The following is a 21,131-nucleotide window of genomic DNA, read 5'->3' as shown; positions in this document are numbered from 1 at the left end:
CATCGCGCGTGCGTGGCGCGCGCAGCGCCCTCTGAATTGATGCTGAAAGCGTATAAATAAAGTGCTGTAGCGGGACGTTGAAAATAGTCTATGATTATTTGTTAGTGGCAAACGTTTAGTGAGACCTGAGTATGCCTCCACGACGGAAGAATAAGAAATTCAAGCAACTTACGGAGTTTGAACGAGGGAGGATAATCGGCCTTCGAGAAGGAGGATTTTCCTATCGCGCAATAGCAGCTCGTATGCAGCGGAACAGTTCCACAGTGATGCGAGTTTGGAAGCAGTGGACCGACGAGCACCGAACAACTCGAAAAACAGGCACTGGACGACAGAAGGTGACGTCAGAGCGCGATGATCGACACCTGCTCCGCATGGCGGTGAATGATCGCACAGCTTCCTCCAGGCAGCTGGCAGCACATTGGTCTACTGCTACAGGTGTACAATTGTCGGCTTCGTCAATTCGTCGTCGTCTGCTGCGCCGTGGATTGCGTGCAAGGGTGCCATTATACAGGATTCCCCTCACGGCGGATCATCGACGGCTGCGTCGGCAGTGGGCTCTTGAGCACAGAGACTGGCGAGCTGATTGGCACCAAGTTGTCTTTTCAGATGAATCACGCTTCAATTTGTGGACCCATGATGGCCGTGTTCGTGTTAGACGTTATGCCGGTCAACGCTGCCTTTTTGAGTGTATTATTGAACGACATAGTGGTCGAACACCCGGAGTTATGGTCTGGGGTGCGATTTCGTATCATGGACGATCCAATTTGACACGAATTGAGGGTAATCTCAATAGCAACAGATACGTCCGTGAAGTGCTACAGCCCGAAGTCGTTCCTTTCCTTCAAGGCATCCCTGGAGCTATCTTTCAGCAGGATAATGCACGCCCACATGTTGCGCGGACTGTTAGAGACTTCTGTTCAGCACAACGCATGCAACTTCTTCTTGGCCTGCTTATTCGCCGGATATGTCGCCTATTGAGCACGTGTGGGATATGGTTGGTCGGCGTCTCACTCGTGATCCGCTTCCTGCAGTTTCCAAAGACGAACTTTGGTTGCGCATACAAGCGATATGGAATTCTCTTCCTCAAGCAGATATTCAACATCTGTTTGACTCCATGCCACGTCGTATAGCAGCACTTATCGCAGCGCGTGGTGGCTGCACCAAATACTGATTTCGGACGCTTAATTTGTTTCTTTTGTTTTGAAAATTTCATCATTTATTTGTATCAGTACAAGTCGTTTCTGCATTAAATTTCATTTGATTCTGATGATTCTTTCATGGTGTTGCATTTTCTACAAACAGCAGTTTAGATTGTTGACTCGACACGACTGCCCCCCCCCCCGCGTGCTCATTTATATCATTTTAATATTGTGTGCATTTCGTATTATTTTTTTCTGGACAGTTTATTGTATTCTCTGTGTATTTTGTGCTGTTACTTAAGCAAGGTATGATTGCTGCTTATATTGACAAACGCTTCGCATTACATCACATCAGCCGATTCACTGTTACACCCTTTTCTGAAAATCATTTAAAAGCGACCTGACCAAAGTGTGACCACGACCAAACACAACACTTAGAGTTTAGTTGACGGGTTGTGAGATCTACAGTGAAGGTGCTTTTGCACTAGTTTAGGTGATCGAAGATACTCCGCTCAAAACGTTGCATATGTTAATTGCCTTTTAGAAAGTTATTGGAGAGCAGCTGGCACTCATAAAAAAATAATTCTATTTCATATACGATCCACCTCAGTGGCGAATGAGTCCTAACGTGCATATTTCCTGTCAAGAATTCTAAAAACGTAAATTATGGGTGGTGATGACAGAGCTCCCTGTATAATTTAAGATTGTTTTGAACAAAATTACAGTCATAAAGGGTACTTACTTTCAATGCATCCAGAACCACCGTTGCGTACGAAACCATGGCAACACTCATATTTAGTAATTTGCATCTTTGACACCCCATTGCTTGAGTACCTGTAAGCACATTCAAATACGAGAAAATTTACTTCATTGTTTATTACTCAGTATACAATGTACACATACCGGCTTCCACAGAAATGGATCGCCAATTTGAAAAATGAATTTAAGAAAAACGGAAAGAGACTGAAATATACATTTTACTGCGTTCTGTTTAGGAAAGGAGATTTTGTTCTCAATATTTTTCAAACTTTTGATAAAAAGTTCATCAGCAGAAAAAGCACTCCTAACTGGATGAAATATAAAGAGCAATTTTTGCTGCATGCCAGAATATTTTTACTGAAACATTTGCACGGGTTTCTATTTAGAGTCTTGATTGAGCAAAACGCTTTTTCTCATACTTCAACATTCACATCCTGTCTTTTAATCTATTTTTGACTTATGCATTAATTAACATTTTTTAATTTTCCCTTCATGAGCTGTGAGAAAGAATAATTTTCCCTCGATCTATTTAATAGTACCAATTATAATTTCTCGGTTTTCCCTTTTTCTCTGAAACGAAACATTTTTACTATTTTATAAATTCAGTTGGGTACTTGCAACTCAACAAGAAGACGATCACTGACACAGAGACACGTGACTTATGACCTTAGCGCCAGCTCATCGCATATAAACAAAAAGCGTATTAAAGTCAAACTCAGTATCTTCACATAAGTTAGAATGTTAATAAACATGAAGTTAATTAAATGCAACACCGTATCCTACAACGAATTTGTTAAAATGTAATTCTTTGGTGCCTACGTCTTTTACCTAACTTAGATTTATTATTTGTTTATGTATTTTATTGTAACCGTGATGTATTTTTGTTTTGTGTACCTGACAACTTCGATGCATAAATTGTTTGTTTATGTTCTACGTGGCTTCCTGTTAGTCTTTGCATTATGTAAAAAAATATACAGTGAAAGAATTGAAATTTTTGTAAAAGAATAAAGAATGTGTCGCTTAAGAGAATTGATGCTTGATGGACTGGGTTTACTCAAAATGGAATGGAAAGAGCAGTTGCTAACGTAAACAAATGCCACGTTTCAGCACCCAATTAGGATCGAGCAACCCACTGGACGTCCCGTGCAGATATCCCATTAAAAAAATAAAAGAAAACGATTATATCATAAACTACACACCGGGACGCTTAAACCATTTTGCTGCTTTTTTGGGAAAAAGAATAGCTTTTTTACATGTTCTAGTATAGGAGTGGAAATTCTTACCTCTTGAAGCAGACATATTTTGAACTCGTTCCCTGGCACTGTTCACTTTGGTGGTTGTAGTCTATATTTGGAGAGGCTTCATCAAACCATTCCTGCAGTTCTTTTGGATCCTCTATCTCTTTGGTAGTTGTGCATACATTCTCCCTACAAAAATAAATAAACCAATCATTGTTACTTATGCCGATTACCAATATCAGCAAGCTTGCTTGATATCTAACGAAGTTGTAATGCAGAGGGCGCGTTTCTTGTTTTCAAAGTGGTGCCATCTATGGACAAGAATACGACTTCAGCCACACATTCCTATTTTACAGGGAGGAACCAATCATACTCAATTCATTCATCCATAGAATGGACTTGAAGAACGATCAATCTCTAGTTTCGGTACAACTTGAGATTGATCGCCACGGAGGTATTTTATTTTATTTTAAAACCGTCGTTGAACAGCCGACCCGATTTATGGTTTTTTGACTACTAATACTAACACCGTAGCCTTGTAATTTTGAACCAATCTAGAAGACAAGGAAACTCCTGGATCAGTACCCTCAGAGGTATTGATTAGTAATGGGAACATGGGGGACTTTGCGACTCAACAGATTTAACGTGCATCAGTCACCATTTACAGCACGGGGAGTCTTCGGCCGGCGGGGATCGAACCCACAAACTCTTGGACATGGACCCAGTGCGCTACCAACCAGGCTATTCCGGCCTGAAATAGTATTGATAATATAGTAATAAATTGAAAAAGTAAGCTCAACTGTTACCAGGTGATCGGATTCAAGTGGAAAAAGTGACGGTTAAACCATGAAAGCTGGCTTAATGTATAACGGTTAAATAACATTACATAAGAGTAGCAAAACGGTAAGGTTTTGCAACTTTTTTATTTTAATTTGTCATATTTCTATTCATATCTTTTGGTTGATTCGTTAAATTATAATTGCAAAATATAATAAAATAAATTATAATACCTTCAGGCAATGGACAAAAATTTAATATAATGAGGAATTCAGATAAAATAAATGATTTTTGCAAGGTTGACCGGGTGACTAAATATTAAACATTGGTAACATTTTAAGCTATCTTCTTTTTTTTTTCAGATTACAATTGAATTTATAGATTTTAATTTAAATACAAATAATTTAAAACGTAAATCCTAGTGGTAGTTACGAATGAGTGATTGAGAAAATAATGAATAATTTAAAATAAATTGGGTTTCTACCACTTTTTACTTGTGGCTTACCTGTTTTTATTAATTAATTTGGTAATGATGAAATAATTTTCGAATTTTTAGGTATGCATTTTTTTATTTTTTTTTTATTTTATATTCCGAAATTTCAGATTTTTTTCAACGTAAATCTAATTGTTCATAGGTATAATCATTTAATTAATAAAAAAGCACTTAAAAATTGATTTCAGCTTTATAATTCGTGTCCACTTTTTTTTGTTTGCACAAGAGTAAAATCAGTCGTACTACATCTGTGTCATCATTTGTTTAATACTAACATAACAACATATTAAGCAACTCGAGATTCACGTTGTGTTGTTAATAATTAAACTTACAGTTTTAATCAACTCAAACGTAACCTTATACTTAAAGAATCAAAATTAAAATAATTAGAAGAAATAAACATAAATGCAACCACAGAAAATAAATAAAAAAAATAACCCTGTATAAGCAAAAAAAAGATTTAAAATCAATAGAGCAATAGCATTACATTTTAAAATGTCTTTAATTAAATATAAAACTCCTTTAATAACATGAAAATCCTAAAAATCTTTTTATCATTAATTTTACACGTGTCATTTTGACTACAGTAACAGCTGTTTATACTATGGAGACTTTCATTTTTGGACTTGTTAGCCTAACGAATATATAATTAGGTTGTATTTCACCTGTTGATGTGATGAAATCACAGCAGCTGATCTATCTTATCCTTAGTTCTGATTTCAATGCAATAATGACTGAACTTTAAGAGGAAGCATTGGATTGAAAAATGGCAAAACATTACCTTACTTTCTTTTTCTCCATTTCTGTATTTGCATAATATTAATTGTTAGTATTAAAATTATCTTAATTCTGAGACTGAGGTTTTAGGTTCGATGCTATTGCAAAGTTATGAAATGACATAAATGAAAATCTACCGACTTCGTAACTGCAGCTATAAACGTATACAGTGTGGACATTTAAGTCTGTTATCTGGAAGTGATTATTATTACAAAAAAAAAGTGGTTATCCATTATTTTTTTTTAATCTATGGAAGATTGCAGTCAAAAACGTTGTATCTAGGTATATTTCATTAAAGCATAGAAATTTTATAAAATGTGGTATTATTTTCTTTGAAATATGCTTAAGGCTGTTTTTCAAAGGTTCTGTCGTAATATGAAACGATGCTTTCTTGCGAATAGTATACTATTTTTATGACTGTTGTGAGTTTGCAACTGTTACTCATGACTGTTAGGTCAAGTTTAGCCCAAGGCCAGCGCTATCTACGCTTATTTTGAAAATGGCAAAAAACATCAATACGGAGAAAAGCCTCAGTTTTGTGAAAGTGAAAAGCCTTTGTGGTCTAATTTTTTATTATTTAAAAACTTACTCCAATGCTGCATTACCTGGGCTTATAAAAATTTGCAGAAACAGAGAACACGGCAGTGGTTTTGATAATTTTTATCTAGGTGGAAAAATGTCGTCAAATTGGAAATTTTTTAAAAAAGTTTTATAACTTTTAAAATATTTAAGTTACTTGTCAGTTCTTAAGTCCAGATAATTCTTCATGACAAGATTATATATTTAGATTAACAAACAGAGGAAAAACCTTGACAAAGAGAGGGACAAATAGCAGAAGTTAGAAAAGGAAATCACGAAGATGCATCCACGCTTACGTTTGGATTCAAACCCGCACTACATCGCGTTAGTTAGACAAGTTTACTCGTCTATGGTGACTTCCTTTGCACTACTTGACGAAACCACCTGCAGAGCTATCTGGTGGAAACATTAGGAAGTAGTGATCTTATTTCGAAAACGATACCAGATATGGCAATAGGAATTGAATTGAACATGATTGAATAGGCACAAAAAAGCATTTCTGTCTACAAAGTATCTTATCAAACAAAAATCAATATTTCTTTCAACTATTTGTTTCAAATTTAATTTACGGCATACTTTAACCGGTTAACGCCCAGCGTCATATATTTAGGACAGTTCCTTTTTTTCTAAGACATTCATTGTGGTGGGAAACTTTTTTCAGAATTTTCATTTATCTGGGTGAATTAAAAGATTCTCAGATACCACAATGATTTAGTTATTTCTGACTAGATCTGGAATTAAGAGGAGAAAGTACTTTTTTGAAAACTGATGGCTTTTAAACGTTTAGCAGCCACTATTCCTTAAACGACAAAGAGATAAAGTAGGTCGTTCTGCTTGTAATTTGCATAGAGCCTTAGTGATCTGCTTTTCAGGTCATGGTGTGTCAATTAACCCCTTGGGGGCGGGTGATTCAGAAAAGCATTCGTACAAATTCAGAATCAAGTTGCAATTAAATAAAAAACGGTAACTTAAATGTAGCCATTACTAATTTGACAGACTTACTTTGCTTTTATTTTAATTATTGTTAGTTTAATCATATATATAATCAATGTTAATTCAAGGTATAACTAAATAGTTTTAATTTGAACAAAGTAATGGTGAATTAAATAAATCAAAAAATTATAACTCCGCCCACAAATAAACTGCTAAAGAAATACTTTGATTACCAGTTTTATCTTCTTACCCTTATTGATACAGTTTTTTGCTGTCACGTATTTGTGACAGTCGGCGCGAAAGGGTTAAGGGCTAGAGCGTCGGATATGATCGTGAACTTCTGAATTAATATTTGATACGATTACACTCGATTTTGATGCTCTGATGTGATGTCGTGGAAAAACAATTTATGCTTTTAGGAGGTCGTAGAACTTTCGGATTTTCATTGGTGTCTTTTGAGTGAGTAATACCTATTTCATACTCTTGCAATCATGTATGTTTTTAAGAGTATAAGTAGATGCAAGTTAAGTTAAACGATTCTGCCCGATATAGTAGCTTTCAATCTACGTTAACATCACTGCTGAAGTTAATATTTGCAATCACGCAACAATGGCTACGTATCACCACCACGGACGTGGCGGAAAGCGGTTGACCGAAAGACCTGCACGTGGTTCAACGTCGGATGAGGAATGCTCGGATTTTGAAACCGAAATGGCTAAAGAGTTAGCAGACATGGGAAGAAGAATTAAAGAAGATGAAAGGAAAAATAAAGAACTACTTGAGAAACTAAATAATTTGGAGCAGTCTCTCATGCCTGTGCCAAATAGGCCCGAAATACCGACTACATCAGCGGAAGTCACTGACATGGAAATTCATGAAAGCGGCCAACTTTTGGAACTGACTGGGAATGCATCGTCCATCGATTCAGGAAACTCATCCAAAAATAACACAAAACCCCCTCCCAAAAAACGAAAAAGCAAAACAACGCTGAGAAATCTGAAGAAAATTTCTCCATGACTACAAATACCAGCCCTCCATCACTACTAGATGTCGCCACTTCCTTACAACTATCTGAAACCAATGTAGATCCTGACTTAGCCCAACCCAAGGAGGATTACAATGCAACTGCAGCTCCACCCACAACTTCAGAAACAGAACTACCAATCAAGCATATTAAAGTTCTAGTCCGTGGACTTCCAGTTGGCACCAATACAGATCATATCTCCCTTGAATTGGCCAAGACAGGCATTAAAACCCAAAAAGTAATACAGTTCAAGAGAAAAGTGGGCGAGGCCTATAGGTGCCTCCCACTTTTTCTCACAATACTAATCGAAAAAGATCAAAATCAACAAATCTTCTCAGTTACCAATATTTGTGACCTTCCGGTGAAAATTGAAAGGTTTCGCGGAGGGAGAAGCCCAATCCAATGCTACAACTGCCAAAATTACGGTCACACACAGCGAATTTGCAACTCACAACCAAGATGTCTTAAATGTGCCGCAGACCATCGTTCTTTTGAGTGCCACAAAAACATAAATACAACACCCAAGTGCTGCAACTGTGGGGAGGCACACACTGCCAACTACACGGGATGCAGCATCCGTCCCCCCAGGAAAGGCCCTCGTGCAACTCCAGCTACGATTCCATCTACAACGACAGGTCAAGCCCATAGACTGACTTCAATCATCAAAGAGTTAAAAGAACTTTTAAAAAACAGAGAAGCTTTACAACTGCTGCAAACAATCATGCGTGAGTCCACTTCTGAATAATGTCACTTTTGGACTAAACTTGAACTCTTTTTTTTTTTAATTTTAGTTAGTATCTCTATTACTATACAAATTAATATTTTTGAATGCTGATCACACTAGATGACGCCACTAAGGCTTAGCAAAATGTATGTAGAATTTTCATGATTTTGAATCCCGATTTTCTGTATATATGTTATCATCAATTTTTAATGCTCAATTCCAAATTTCTACTGCAATTAATGTAAATATCACAGATTAAGCATGTATTTCATGTTTTTGAATCACGATTTTGTGTATATATGCTATCATCAATTTTTAATGCTCAATTTCAAATTTCTACTGCAATTAATGCAAATATCACAGATTAGGCTCGTATTTCATGTATATACATCTAATCATGGCTGTATTCATTTTTCAATGGCAATTAATGTAAATCTCCGATCAAGTTTGTACATACTTCTAATCATGGTTACTTTATTGTAATGTCACATTGCTACATAATTCAAAATGTTTTATTCACTGTACATAATTTTCATGATGAATGGAGTAGGGGCCGCTGCGCGGCCTAGGCACCCAGTTTTGTTTAAAGAAAGAAAGTACTTTTTGATCTATCAAAGACTTTTTAAATGCCCTAACAGTAGAAAAACCAATAAATTTCGATAATATATTATACCACCTTTTTCCATTAAACCACTTCTTGTATCATTTCAATATACAAAGTCGGGACAAAACGAGTTAATGAATTTTCGAATGAAGAATAAAATTTAATACGAAATTCATCAAGAACTATTTTTTTTCTTTTCTTTTTTTTCGATTATAATTTACAGAATACTTTCCCGAATTTTTCTAATGAAGAGTTAGATTTAGTTTGGAATCTAATACGAACTATTTCTTTTGGATTGTAATTTGCAGAATATTTTCCGAATTTTTTAATGAAGAGTTAGATTTAGTGCTAAATCTATTAGAAACTATTTCTTTTAGATTTAACTTACTGAATACTTCCCCGAATTTTTTAAAAGAAGAGTTAGATTTAGTGCGGAATCTATTAGGAGCTATTTCTTTTGGATTGTAACTTACACAATAATTTCCCGAATTTTCTAATGAAGAGATAGATTCAGTGTGAAATCTATAAGGAACTATTTCTTTTGGATTTAATTTACTGAATGCTTTCCCGAATTTTCTAATGAAGAGTTAGATTTAGTGCAAAATCAATTAGGAATCATTTTTTTTGGATTTAATTTACTGAATACTTTCTTGAATTTTTTAAATGAAGAGTTTGATTTAGTTTGGAATCTATTACGAACTACTTTTGGAATGCAATTTATAAAATATTTTCCCGAATTTTCTAATGAAGAGTTAGATTTAGTGCGAAATCTATTAGGAACTATTCATTTTGGATTTGCGGAATACTTTCTCGAATTTTCTAATGAAGAGTTGGATTTAGTGGGGAATTTATTACGAACTGTTTCTTTTGGATTGTAATTTATGAAATACTTTCCAGAATTTTCTAAATAAGAGCTAGATTTAGTGCGAAATCTCTTAAGAACTGTTTCTTTATATTTCATTTACTGAATACTTCCCCAATTTTTTAATGAAGAGTTAGATTTAGTGCGAAATCCATCAGGAATAATTTTTGTTGGAAAAAGATTTTAATGCCACAAATATATTTGAAGAGAAATCCGTCACAACAATTTGGTCTTTGATGTGCCAATTTTACCAAGAAACAAGTGATAACAGGACATTCTTTCCATTTGTGTTGATTATCTTATCGAATCAGATTTTTAAATCTGAAGCGTTGAAAATTTTCTCCATGCATCCAAAAATTGGCCACAAAAAATATATCACTGGTATTGCTTTGAATAAAAAGTGACTAAACACGAAATGGCTTCCTGTTGTACTAAGACTCTTTTCTATTAGTTCATGACTAAATTAATTTTGCAGTAATAATTAGTTTGTGAACACGAAAGGAATTAATTTTCACATAATTTTCTATGTTATGCTATTTCTATTTTAAAACATGAGATGAAAATATCTGAATAAATGTATTAAATATACGTATTTAATTTTTAAATTGGATCAAGGAGCTTCTAGAAATAGTGAAATGAGTCAAAACTAGGATGGGAATTGTGTGTGTAAATTTTAAAAAGTGGTAACGAAAATTAAACAAATATCGATAGATAAATTTCTGTGTTACCACCACTAAAAATTATTTTCCTAAGAAAGTATAAATGCATGAAAAATCGAGTTTCTAAACCTTTTAACGGCGAAGTGGTATATTAAAATAAGAAATATATTGTACATTAACCTAAATTTACTACCACTGTTAAAATTTTTCAGGAACCGTGGGAACCTCGTATATTCTTTTTAGAAATATTTTATTAAGTGCGCGATCAAATAATAAAATTGTTTGATTTCGCAAAAAATTAACAATTTTTTTATTAAATATTTTGCAATATTGTCATTTAATACTTTAAAAAAACACATAAGTTTTCATAATACAACTGCATTTACATAAATATATTTCAGATTAATTTCATGAAAAGTAAACTAGAGAAAAATGATTCACTTTAATTACATTTCATCACTCTCAACCAATAAATCGTCACAAATTTTAAACTAAATTTAAACGCAAAATACTAAAGAATTTGTAAACTTAACCCTCTCTGTTTGTAAACAATGATCTTTATTTTTTTAAAGCAAGCCTAAAATTATGCGAAGAATTTCATCAGATAAAAAAGTTATGAATGAAAAAATATTATTCACGGATTATGAAATATATATCGAACGAAAAAAGCTTAGTCCATTAACCTTATTTCTTAAAAAATTTCCCCTTTTTAGTGGAATGCTTCCTTCAATTTAGGCTTATCTTTTAAAAATAATCTATTGGATGAGTATCTAAACAATTTCAAGTAGCCAAGTCCACTCAATCACTGACCTCTATTTCTGTAGATATGACGCACATAGATAAGTTTATATTTATCTCCAAATTATTTTGTGACGATTAATTACTTTTATTTTAAACTTAAAAACGATAAAAAAAAAAGTTAAAGAAGCTTAAAGTGTGGGGGAGAGATTTAATTGAAAATGAACTCTTAAATTTTCATTTTTATAGTTTCAAAATATCGAAAACGGCGTAGTTCTTATTAAAAACTTAATATGAATTTGAAAATTACAAATAAAAAAATACAGCAGTTTAAAGAGAACAGAACATTGAAAATAAGCATTAAACAATACAATTTATGTTTGCATAACCGTAAACAAATACATTTTCCAAGAATCAAATCTGAAACCTTTAATTTCGAAACCGCTTTAAATATAAAGAATAAATAAAGTTGGCAGCTATTTTATTGTAACAGTATATAATTATATAACAGGTACATACTGGAAAACTAATAATGATTTTCTGTATGTAATAAATAATAAATTTTTAGTATACTGATATAGTTGACCCATGATAATTAATTCTCATAGTCTTTACTTTTGTTATAAATATTTGAAAGAAAATAAAGCAACAGGAAAAGAAAGCAGTTGAACTTACCCTTCATACCACGGCCTAGTTGGTATTGGAAACATAGGCCATGGAATGGGCATGTAAGGTCTTGGCACATCCCATGGACTAAACATAGGCCATCCTCCAAAGCCTGTACCAGCGAAAGCACCTGTACCAAAAGGAAATCCTGACGCCATTGTCATGACAGACCTAAAATTTTAAGACAACGAAAAATATAACACACAAGTGTAAAACGAAATATAACTTATATTATTATAATTTGGAGTGTAAAATAAACGTCTTAAACTTGGCCGGGCCCTAAGCTATTGAAAGCAGCGGGGCTTTTATATGTTCAACTCTATTCTCCATACAGCATGAGCAAATAGTCATTATTTTTTATTGTTTGTTATTAAACATTAAAATAGTATCAAATACTAGTGTTACTTGGCTGTTTAATATATTATGTGCTACACATATAGCATGATACGTAAATTAAACATAATTTTTTCGGAAATTGGTAAAATCAATATGTTTCATACGTAAATTTTTATTGACGGAATGATATTACCACTGAGATATTTAGTAAGAAAGCTTTGGTAAATTTTACGTAAAATTAACGGAGTGGTTAAACAGCTACCCTTCGGTAAGATTGCATTCGTATATTTCACGAAATATGGACGAAAAAATATTTATTATTTAAATTTAATAAAAATGATTGTGGGCATTTTACGCATTATTGACGAAGCAAATTTACCAGTTAAACTTCGGTTCAAGTTATATTTACGCAAATTTTCTGCTTTTTTAGATAACCACTTTTTTGCATAATTTGACGTTTCAACTTATGCACATTTTGACGTACTGTTGACGTAAATAAGAAATATAATGTAAAAATAACGTACTCATTCTTAACTTGAAAAAAGTGGCAGGTAAAATAGTCGTAAAAGAAACGAATTTGTTTACGTAAAAAATATACGTAAATGTTTTTGTCTTTTTGGATAACCATTTTTACTATAATTCGACGTTTCAACTTACATAAATTTTGACGTAAATAATATGTAAAAATAACTTAATCATTCTAACCTATTAAAAAATAATTAATAAAATATTCAAAAGGAAAAAAAAGAATTTTTTTGCGCATGAGTTTACGTTTTCAGATAACCATTTTTGCGATAATTCGACGTTTCAATTTAAATAAATTTTGACGTTAATAATATGTAAAAATAACGTACTCATTCTTACCTAGTATAAAGTGGTTGGAAAAATATTCTAAAAGAAAACGAATTTATTTATGCATAATTTACGTGAACTTAACGTTTTTTGGAGAACCATTTTTTGCTATAATTCTACGTTTCAGTGTTTTGTAAATTTTACGAATGCTTAGTAAAATTTAAACGTGAAATATGCGTATTTTTGACGTGAAGTAGGCTGTTCTCTGCTATGAGTTTCCCTTCCCGGTAGCTTTACGTTATTATATTAAGCAAAACACGTATTTAATATCAAAATTCTTCATTAATATGTAATATCAAAATAAAGATTAACTCCATTGAGCATATCTGGCATAATACTGTTGCTCTAGGCAACTCATGGTATTAGGTCTATCGGTAAGTTCCGGAGGCAAAAGAACACGCTCCACATTACACATGTCTCTTTAAGCCGGCAGACCTAATATTTACCTCAGTCAAGCAACGTTCTTATATCTTTGAGGGGCCGTAAAAAATTTATTACCTCATATACAGGGTGATTCTAAAAAGATGGGCAAAATTTTAGGAAGTGATAGTACACATCCAAGCAAACAATTTTTATCAAAGAATGCATGGTCGAAAACAAAACGCAAAGGTGCTGGCGCATTTGGAAAGTTGTTTGATGCAAACGTTGTTTGATGACGCAGCACCATCTCATTACGTATGAGAAGTGTGAAACTATCTGGATGTAACCTTTCCAAACCAATGGATTGGGCGAGGCGGTCCTATAGCTTGGCCACCGCGCCTGCCAGATCTTTCATGTCTCGATTTCTTTTTGTGGGGACAGCTGAAGGCTCTTATGTATGAGACTCCCATTGAATCTGCAGAAGAACTTGTCGCCAAGCTTTCGACCGCTGCAGGAAAAGTTCGTGATATGCCTGGCGTGTTTCAGAATGTTCGCCTATCTTTTCTTCGCCGTTGTACTGCGTGCATAGCCGCTGCCGGCCACTGTTTTGAACACTTATTGTAATCACATGTCATTAAATATGCTTTTATAACTTAACTTCATCGTTCTTTGTGTGTTTTTTGTCTCATATAAGAACATAAACTTTGACGCACTCTAGCGGTTTTGCGTTGGGTTTTCGACCACGCATTCTTTGATAAAAATTGTTTGTTTGGGTGTGTACTATCACTTCCTAAAATTTTGCCCATCTTTTTAGAATCACCCTGTATATAATACCGCATATATTTATACCGCATATGTCATAAAAATGCTCAGTATTGGTGCATTTAACTAAAACACGTTGCAAAAGGAACACAGTTTAATTCATTTCCGACCAGTGTTGCGAAAAAGCAAACTTTAATTTTGACGCAAAAAGCACTTTTTTGGGATAAGTGGTAGAACTTTTACGTTTAGTTAGACTAACACGAAATTTTCTAGCGTTGGCTACCACTTTTTGAACTACAACAATGATCTAGTTCCAGATCAAAATTTAGATATTTATTATGTTAACATGAACACGACTGTCTGAATACTCTAACATAAATTTCAAGAGTGGAGCTACCTATCACCTCCTTCATCAGAAAGCTTCCACAGACTATTTAAAAAGTGAACCACTTGTGCGCATGAATCCAAATTCTTTTTTTAAAAGTAATGGAGAGAAATTTATCATATATATTTAAGAATTGAATCTGTTGTGGTTGACATGTAAGACAAAACAATAATATTCATAAATGAAACAAATTTTTCGTTATATATTTGCTACCACTTTCTAATTTTTACTAGATTTTTTATTAAAGGGCTCCTTCAAAAACTGCCTTACTTCGAATTTCAGCCCAATTACCGCCTTTTTATGCTCAGACTGCATACTATCAAAATACTATTAACTTTATCATACAACTCTACTCAAGGGGATCTCCCCATTCCAAAGATGATTTTCCCTTCAAAACTAAAGATTTACTTCTTTAAGGACTTGACTTGTTGTTACAACATACTACAACTTCAAAGATATATAGGACCTCCCAGAATACATCAAAACAGAATCGATGAATCGGTTAGGGGCGCTTTGCGCCAAACGCCCAGATAACCCCAATATCCAGCATCCAGCATCCAACTGCTTTACCTTCATAATGGTCTTAAAAAACTACCTCTAAAAAACCGCGTGGAGGCCTTAAGGAAAGTTGGCGCTCAGTGGGATTAGCTCAATCTCTTCTCAGAATGAAAAGTATATATTTTGGTTTTGAAAGCCCTTGCAGTTCGTAATGTCAGTATTCGCATTGTCCTTAAAACATTTAAATATTGACAGCTAAGTTATGACAGTAAATGTATTTTAATACATTTTTATTCTCTCCACTGTATTTATTCAGTAAATATACCTAGTCGCAAAACGGGATGTTTAGGATTTTCAATTTACAAGGACGCCTGGGTCATCACTCCAACAGAGTCACAGACAGAAATTACTATCTATCGCTTCTATAATCTTTTCTTTGTCGTTGACTCATTTTTGTCAATCCCGTGTAAATAGTTGCATATATTTTCTATTCTACTACATCTACATAAATGTTAACATTATTCTGACTCTTGTAAATATTTTTATATTCTAATCTAGGATTGATCTGAATTATGTTTAATTTCCTATCGATTTCATCACATGTTCAACCGATTAGTTTCCCACTCACTACTTTACTATTTGGTGCTTGGCACCCCCTATCCCCCCAATTCTACTCCCACTTTACACATTCCCCCAATATATGTCTCAAAAATCCGACGAATCAGTTAATGCCGCTTCGCTGCAGCGCGCTGAGATTTGAGCTATGTCCTAATGTTTAGGATTCTTTAAGTGAAAGCTGGGATAGCCTGATCGATAGGGCCCTGGGCCCATGTCCGAGAGTTCGTGGGTTCGAACCCCACCGGTCGAAGACTCCCGGTGTAATAAATGGTGACTGATGCACGTTAAATCTGTCGAGTCGCGAAGTCCTCCATGTTCCCATAACAAATCAATACCTCTGGGGGTACTGGATTGGAGATCGATCGTTCTCTGATTCAGGTCAAAAATTACGATCTGTGGATGAATGAATGGATGTATGAATGGGTTCGCCGGGTGTGACGTATGGGTGTGGCAGAAGTCGAACCATAGATGGCGCCACTGGAAAGCACGAACAATCTCACCCCTCAGCCTAAACCAGGCATACGTCAACAAGTGAAAGCTATGAAAAAGGAAGGACTCGGTCGTTTTGGATAAAATTTTCATGTGTAGTAGTTGAAACCCTCTTGATCAAAAATTCTCAAGGACTGAAAAAATGAACAGATTTTGAGATACTGAGTTTTGAACATCGACCTTTAGGTCTGTGTGAATATACAGAAATGACTCTTAGAACCTACGTGATTAACACTCTGTATTTCAAAATTTGTTCATTTTTTAGCATTGGGCCCCCATGAGGACTTTTGTTCAGGAGAATTTCAACTACAACATATGAAAATTTCAATCAAATCGAAAAATGTGAAGTAAATCTGACTTTGACCTGAATAAACTCATACCCTACAAGAAAATAAATAAAATTTATTGTGTACGAAAGTTAGAAACTTCGTTTTTTTTTATTTATGTTTACGTGTGATGATGAAGATCACGATAGTTTATGATAAGATTTAAAGTTAAAGGAGTAAATAAAAAAAAGAAGCAAAGAACGATGATAAAGAATGAGTTCGAAGGACTTTTAATCTACAGAAAAATCAAGAAAAAAAATCTCTACAATGAAGGCATTCTTACAAGAATCGGAAAATTATTTAATAAACAGTAACTTGCAATCAAAAGCTTTTCAAGGTCTTTTTTTTTAAAGCGTATCTTTAAAATTTACTAGATTATTTTAACCTTTTACACTCTGGATACTCAAAAATGCCATTTAAATTATTGTGAGCACTCATATATTTAAAATATATGAGTGCTTGCCTCCCAATGAGGTGAACGCATTCGAATCCCAGCAATGGCTGGTCGAGGCGAATTCTGCACCAGACTCGACCACAGTGATGACGTAAAATAGGCTCAGTGATAGACGTATAATGTGTTCTCTAATCTCTAACCTTCATATACTATATCTATACATATTTGCAGAATCAAATAATAGGTTAAAAATGTGTGCTCATTAGGGACGGCAAATTGATATTTAGGCGAAGAAAAAATAAAAACGCAATCGAAATCTAACGAATCGGATCATTGTTGAGGAAAGTAAGACTGCAGCAATCATTGACATGTGACTATTAGACATGTTTCATCAAGTGGCCAAAGTGGTCAGATGATGAAAACTTGGTACTTTTCAAGTATTAGTTACTCCCATTCTTCCTTACTAGTGATTCCTATAGCTTGTTTCCTCTCATAAATAATTATTTACAATCAATAATCATGCACTTTTTGACGGAAACATTAAAAATACATAGTAGGGCAGTCTTTGCAGAACATTATAGGAATTTATAGAAATCAAATAGTAGGAATCATTTATAGGAATCTATTTATAGGGTACATTTTTATATTTATAGGAATCTATTTATAGGAATCAAATAGTAGGCGATAAATAATGAATGAAATTTTAAAGTTAGCAAGACGCGCGGGGGCTTAGGAAATAGAGAGCTAGCCCCCCAGTGAGGTGAACGAGGTTTGAATCCCAGTGTTGGATGTTCGATACGAATTCTGATCCCGGTTATCGGTCACCGGTGACAATTCTGACCGAAAATATATTGTCCGTGATACATGGTTCACGGATTAGAGCCCCCTTGCCATTAGACTAACCATGGGAGGTTTTCCTCTCCATGCAACTCAAATGCGGGTTAGTTCAATCAAAAGGTACTTCATGAATGTAAATAGTTTCTCCCAGTATTTTGTTTTCACTTTATAACCGTAGTTGAACAGCCGATCCAATTTTTGGGTTTACGACTACTAATGTTCCCGTCCGCTTAACTTCTCTCAGAACTTGATAAGGGAGTTCCATTGTTTTCTGAACTGAATATTGGTACACTCAAAATTGGATCGGTTGTTCGACGGCGATTATAAAATATGATTATTAGCAATATTATTTTATGACAACTAATAATCACAAAATAATTTGGTAACAAAATATTTAAATTGGTGACTTTTGATGTCACCGTTTAGCATATCCTCCAACAATTACGGAATTTTTGTAGTCTCAGAAAATATGTAGTTGTTGTACAAATGTTTTTAAGAAACTAGATTTGAAAGAATTTTGGTCGCGAGTACATATAAACTATTTAAACAGTTATATAAAGGATCATATAGACAAAAGCTCGTATTAAAAAGCTCTGAAGAACGTTTTTTTTTTTTTTTTAAGAAGTCCTATTTGTGACAAAATTTCAGCTTTAGCTCATTACAATAGGAAAAAGTATTTTGCCAAAACTGAAAAGTTGTAAGCTATGGTATATATGACAAATAACTGTAAGAAGTTAAAATAACTCTATTAATTAAAATTATACTTAGCCATTGCCTTTAGAGTATTTTTAATAGTTAAAATTCGAAATGCGTCGAAAAGCGCATGTTTATTCATAGAAAGAACACTGCGTCAGATTCGCAGCTTAATCAACGTTTGCATTCATTAATTGGCATTTTAAACTCAGGGATGCCGCAGGAGACTATAAATATAAAAAGTGGTAGAAATTCAATTCGCTTTTATTTATTTATTTTCTCTTTAATTATTTAATTGTAACTACCACTTTAACTTTGATTTCACACGTTCAATTCTCAGGAAATATTTGAAGCAAAAACATTCTTTACTTTAAGGGCGGTGGTAGCCAGTGACCTCGGAAGTATTACATCTCAAGTGAAGGGGAGGGCTCCCTCCATATATATATATATATATATATATATATATATATATATATATATATATATATATATATATATATATATATATATATATACACACACACACACACACACATATATATATATATATATATAGTATTAGCCCAATTATTATTTAGTATTAATCCGAATTATCTAAACATAATAAAATGGCAATCAAAAATTCGAACTTGCAGTTCCGAATTGTTTTAAAATTAATGAAGGAAATTGCTTACCAGTAAAGTTTTTATCTCTCATTTAACGGTATTTTTATTCACGTTTTGTAATATATTAGCTGGGACATTTGAAACCAAGATTTTCCCCATCGGTCAACGCGGGAGGATGAGTAAGGAATGATTTGGTAGCAATTTTCAAGAAGGAAGGAAATGTTTAAACTCGCTTGGCATATTTTAAAAAGTTTAAATTTTTTTTTAGGATTTCTCTTGACACCAAAAAATTATTTAGTTTTATATTGTAAATTTAATAACACAAAAAGTGAGTGAAAAGGTTTAATCTAAAAGAGTGTATTTGAAAAAATGGGGAGGCTAAGCCTCCTCTGCCCCCCCACCCCCGGTTTTAGAGTCCCTGATGGTAGTTCAGTGATTAGAGAATCGGATTCCGGTCCGAAAGTGTCCTTGAATCCGCTAAGATTCACCGAGTGCATGCGAAATGAGTGCTTGTAAAATCTATCGAATCGAAAGTCCTGTGATAGGTCGCTGAGCAGTTGCAAAATTCATAAATTAACAAAACTAATAAAATTCATTTAGTTAAAAAAAAAAAATTCATAATAAATTTTCAGTGAAAAATTTATAATAAAGTTATGGCAATATTTCGTTAAATCTAGCTAAGTTTTATATTATGTGATGGTTTACAGTTTTTGCTTAATACACGGTCGAAATTTTATACGTTATCGAAACACATTTAACTTTTTCGAGTGATCTAAGTCAAAAGGGTTAAATATGTTTCGAAAGTGATATGCTTCGATATTTAACCCTTTTGACTACTCTAAATCACAATCCAGATACTAATTTATACAATTCGAAACTGATATAGACATTTTATATTTTAAATATATAATGTTTCATATTTATTAATATAATACAAATTTTTAATATACATTATTATATAATATATAGTCACCAACGGTTTAGTTTTGAAATGGTTACGCATTTGCGCCGATAGTCTTCACCCATGGCCAAGCATATATGAGCCCATATCACTCAAAAGGATTAAACCCCTTTATCTGTCTTAAACTCGAAAGGTATATTTAGATAATCCATGATCATTTAAAATTCGAAGAAAAAAATTTTATACCAAGACATTATAAGAACTAAAAACAGTAAGCATTTTAGTAAGATGTAACATAAAAAATAATGTAATATAACAAAGTAATAAAAAAATTGTAAAACGAAAGTTCGCGAACTCATTTATTTCTATTACTTTAAATTAATGAATAGCTAATTCTTTGTAAGGAACATATTTTTATCACGGCTAAAAAAATTTTGTCGTCAAGTCACAGTTTTTTTTTACGTTGCATTTTTAATGAATTCTAAATAAATTTTGGAAATAAATTCCGAAAACACGTCTCTTTTGAATGATTTAAATAAAATCAAACATTCGTTGAAACAACCAACAATACAATATGCAGAAGATGAAATACAATTTTAACATGACAAAATGTAAATACAAATTAAATTTATAAAATTATTACTAATTTTAATATTAAAAAAAATAGTGTATGGTGTGTTATATTAGAACTAACCTCTTTTTTCGTTCCATCGGAGTGGAGTTAACCATCACCGCCAAGCATAACAAGAAAAACGCCAACAACTTCATCTTTAATCTCAAATGCGTTTAGCAATGATACGAGCGAGCTTTAAGTTGATAATGATGAGATCAGCTTCCGAGCAAGGAATGTTAAGTTGGGGTGGGGACAGAATGGCTTTTATATCATTTGCTTCACCAATCGCGATTACGAATGGCAAGAAGAAGAATTTCTTGGCAATGCGCACTTCTAATGTGATGCAATTTGTATAGAGCGTTCTAGAGTTTTCTCCTAGAGCAGCGGTTTCCTATTTTTCTTTTTTTTAATGCTACGGAACCCTAAATGATCATGCTTCTTTCTGCGGAACCCCGACATTTAATAAAATAAAAATTCATTAGCAGCTGTA

The 21,131-nt window shown here is 33.6% G+C and overlaps 1 protein-coding gene across 1 annotated transcript in view; it reads right to left on the bottom strand.

Annotated features, from left to right (window-relative positions):
* Window positions 1–20,866, bottom strand: part of LOC122270387 (uncharacterized) — a 30,675-nt gene extending 9,809 nt beyond the window's left edge. Inside the window, exons 1-4 of the mRNA XM_043047510.3 lie at window positions 20,723–20,866; window positions 11,982–12,143; window positions 3,182–3,325; window positions 1,882–1,973 (exon numbers count right to left, since the gene is read on the bottom strand). Coding sequence (XP_042903444.2) covers window positions 1,882–1,973; window positions 3,182–3,325; window positions 11,982–12,143; window positions 20,723–20,796 — 472 coding nt within the window. The 5' untranslated portion in view covers window positions 20,797–20,866. The remainder of the gene's footprint in view (window positions 1–1,881; window positions 1,974–3,181; window positions 3,326–11,981; window positions 12,144–20,722) is intronic.
* Window positions 20,867–21,131: the final 265 nt, after the last annotated feature.

The sequence above is a fragment of the Parasteatoda tepidariorum genome, chromosome 10 (assembly GCF_982258835.1).
Source record: "Parasteatoda tepidariorum strain Cologne lab strain chromosome 10, Ptep-v5.0, whole genome shotgun sequence".
NCBI lineage: Eukaryota > Metazoa > Arthropoda > Arachnida > Araneae > Theridiidae > Parasteatoda > Parasteatoda tepidariorum.
Note: the sequence above shows the minus strand (reverse complement) of the source record. Positions and strands in the feature narration are given on the sequence as shown.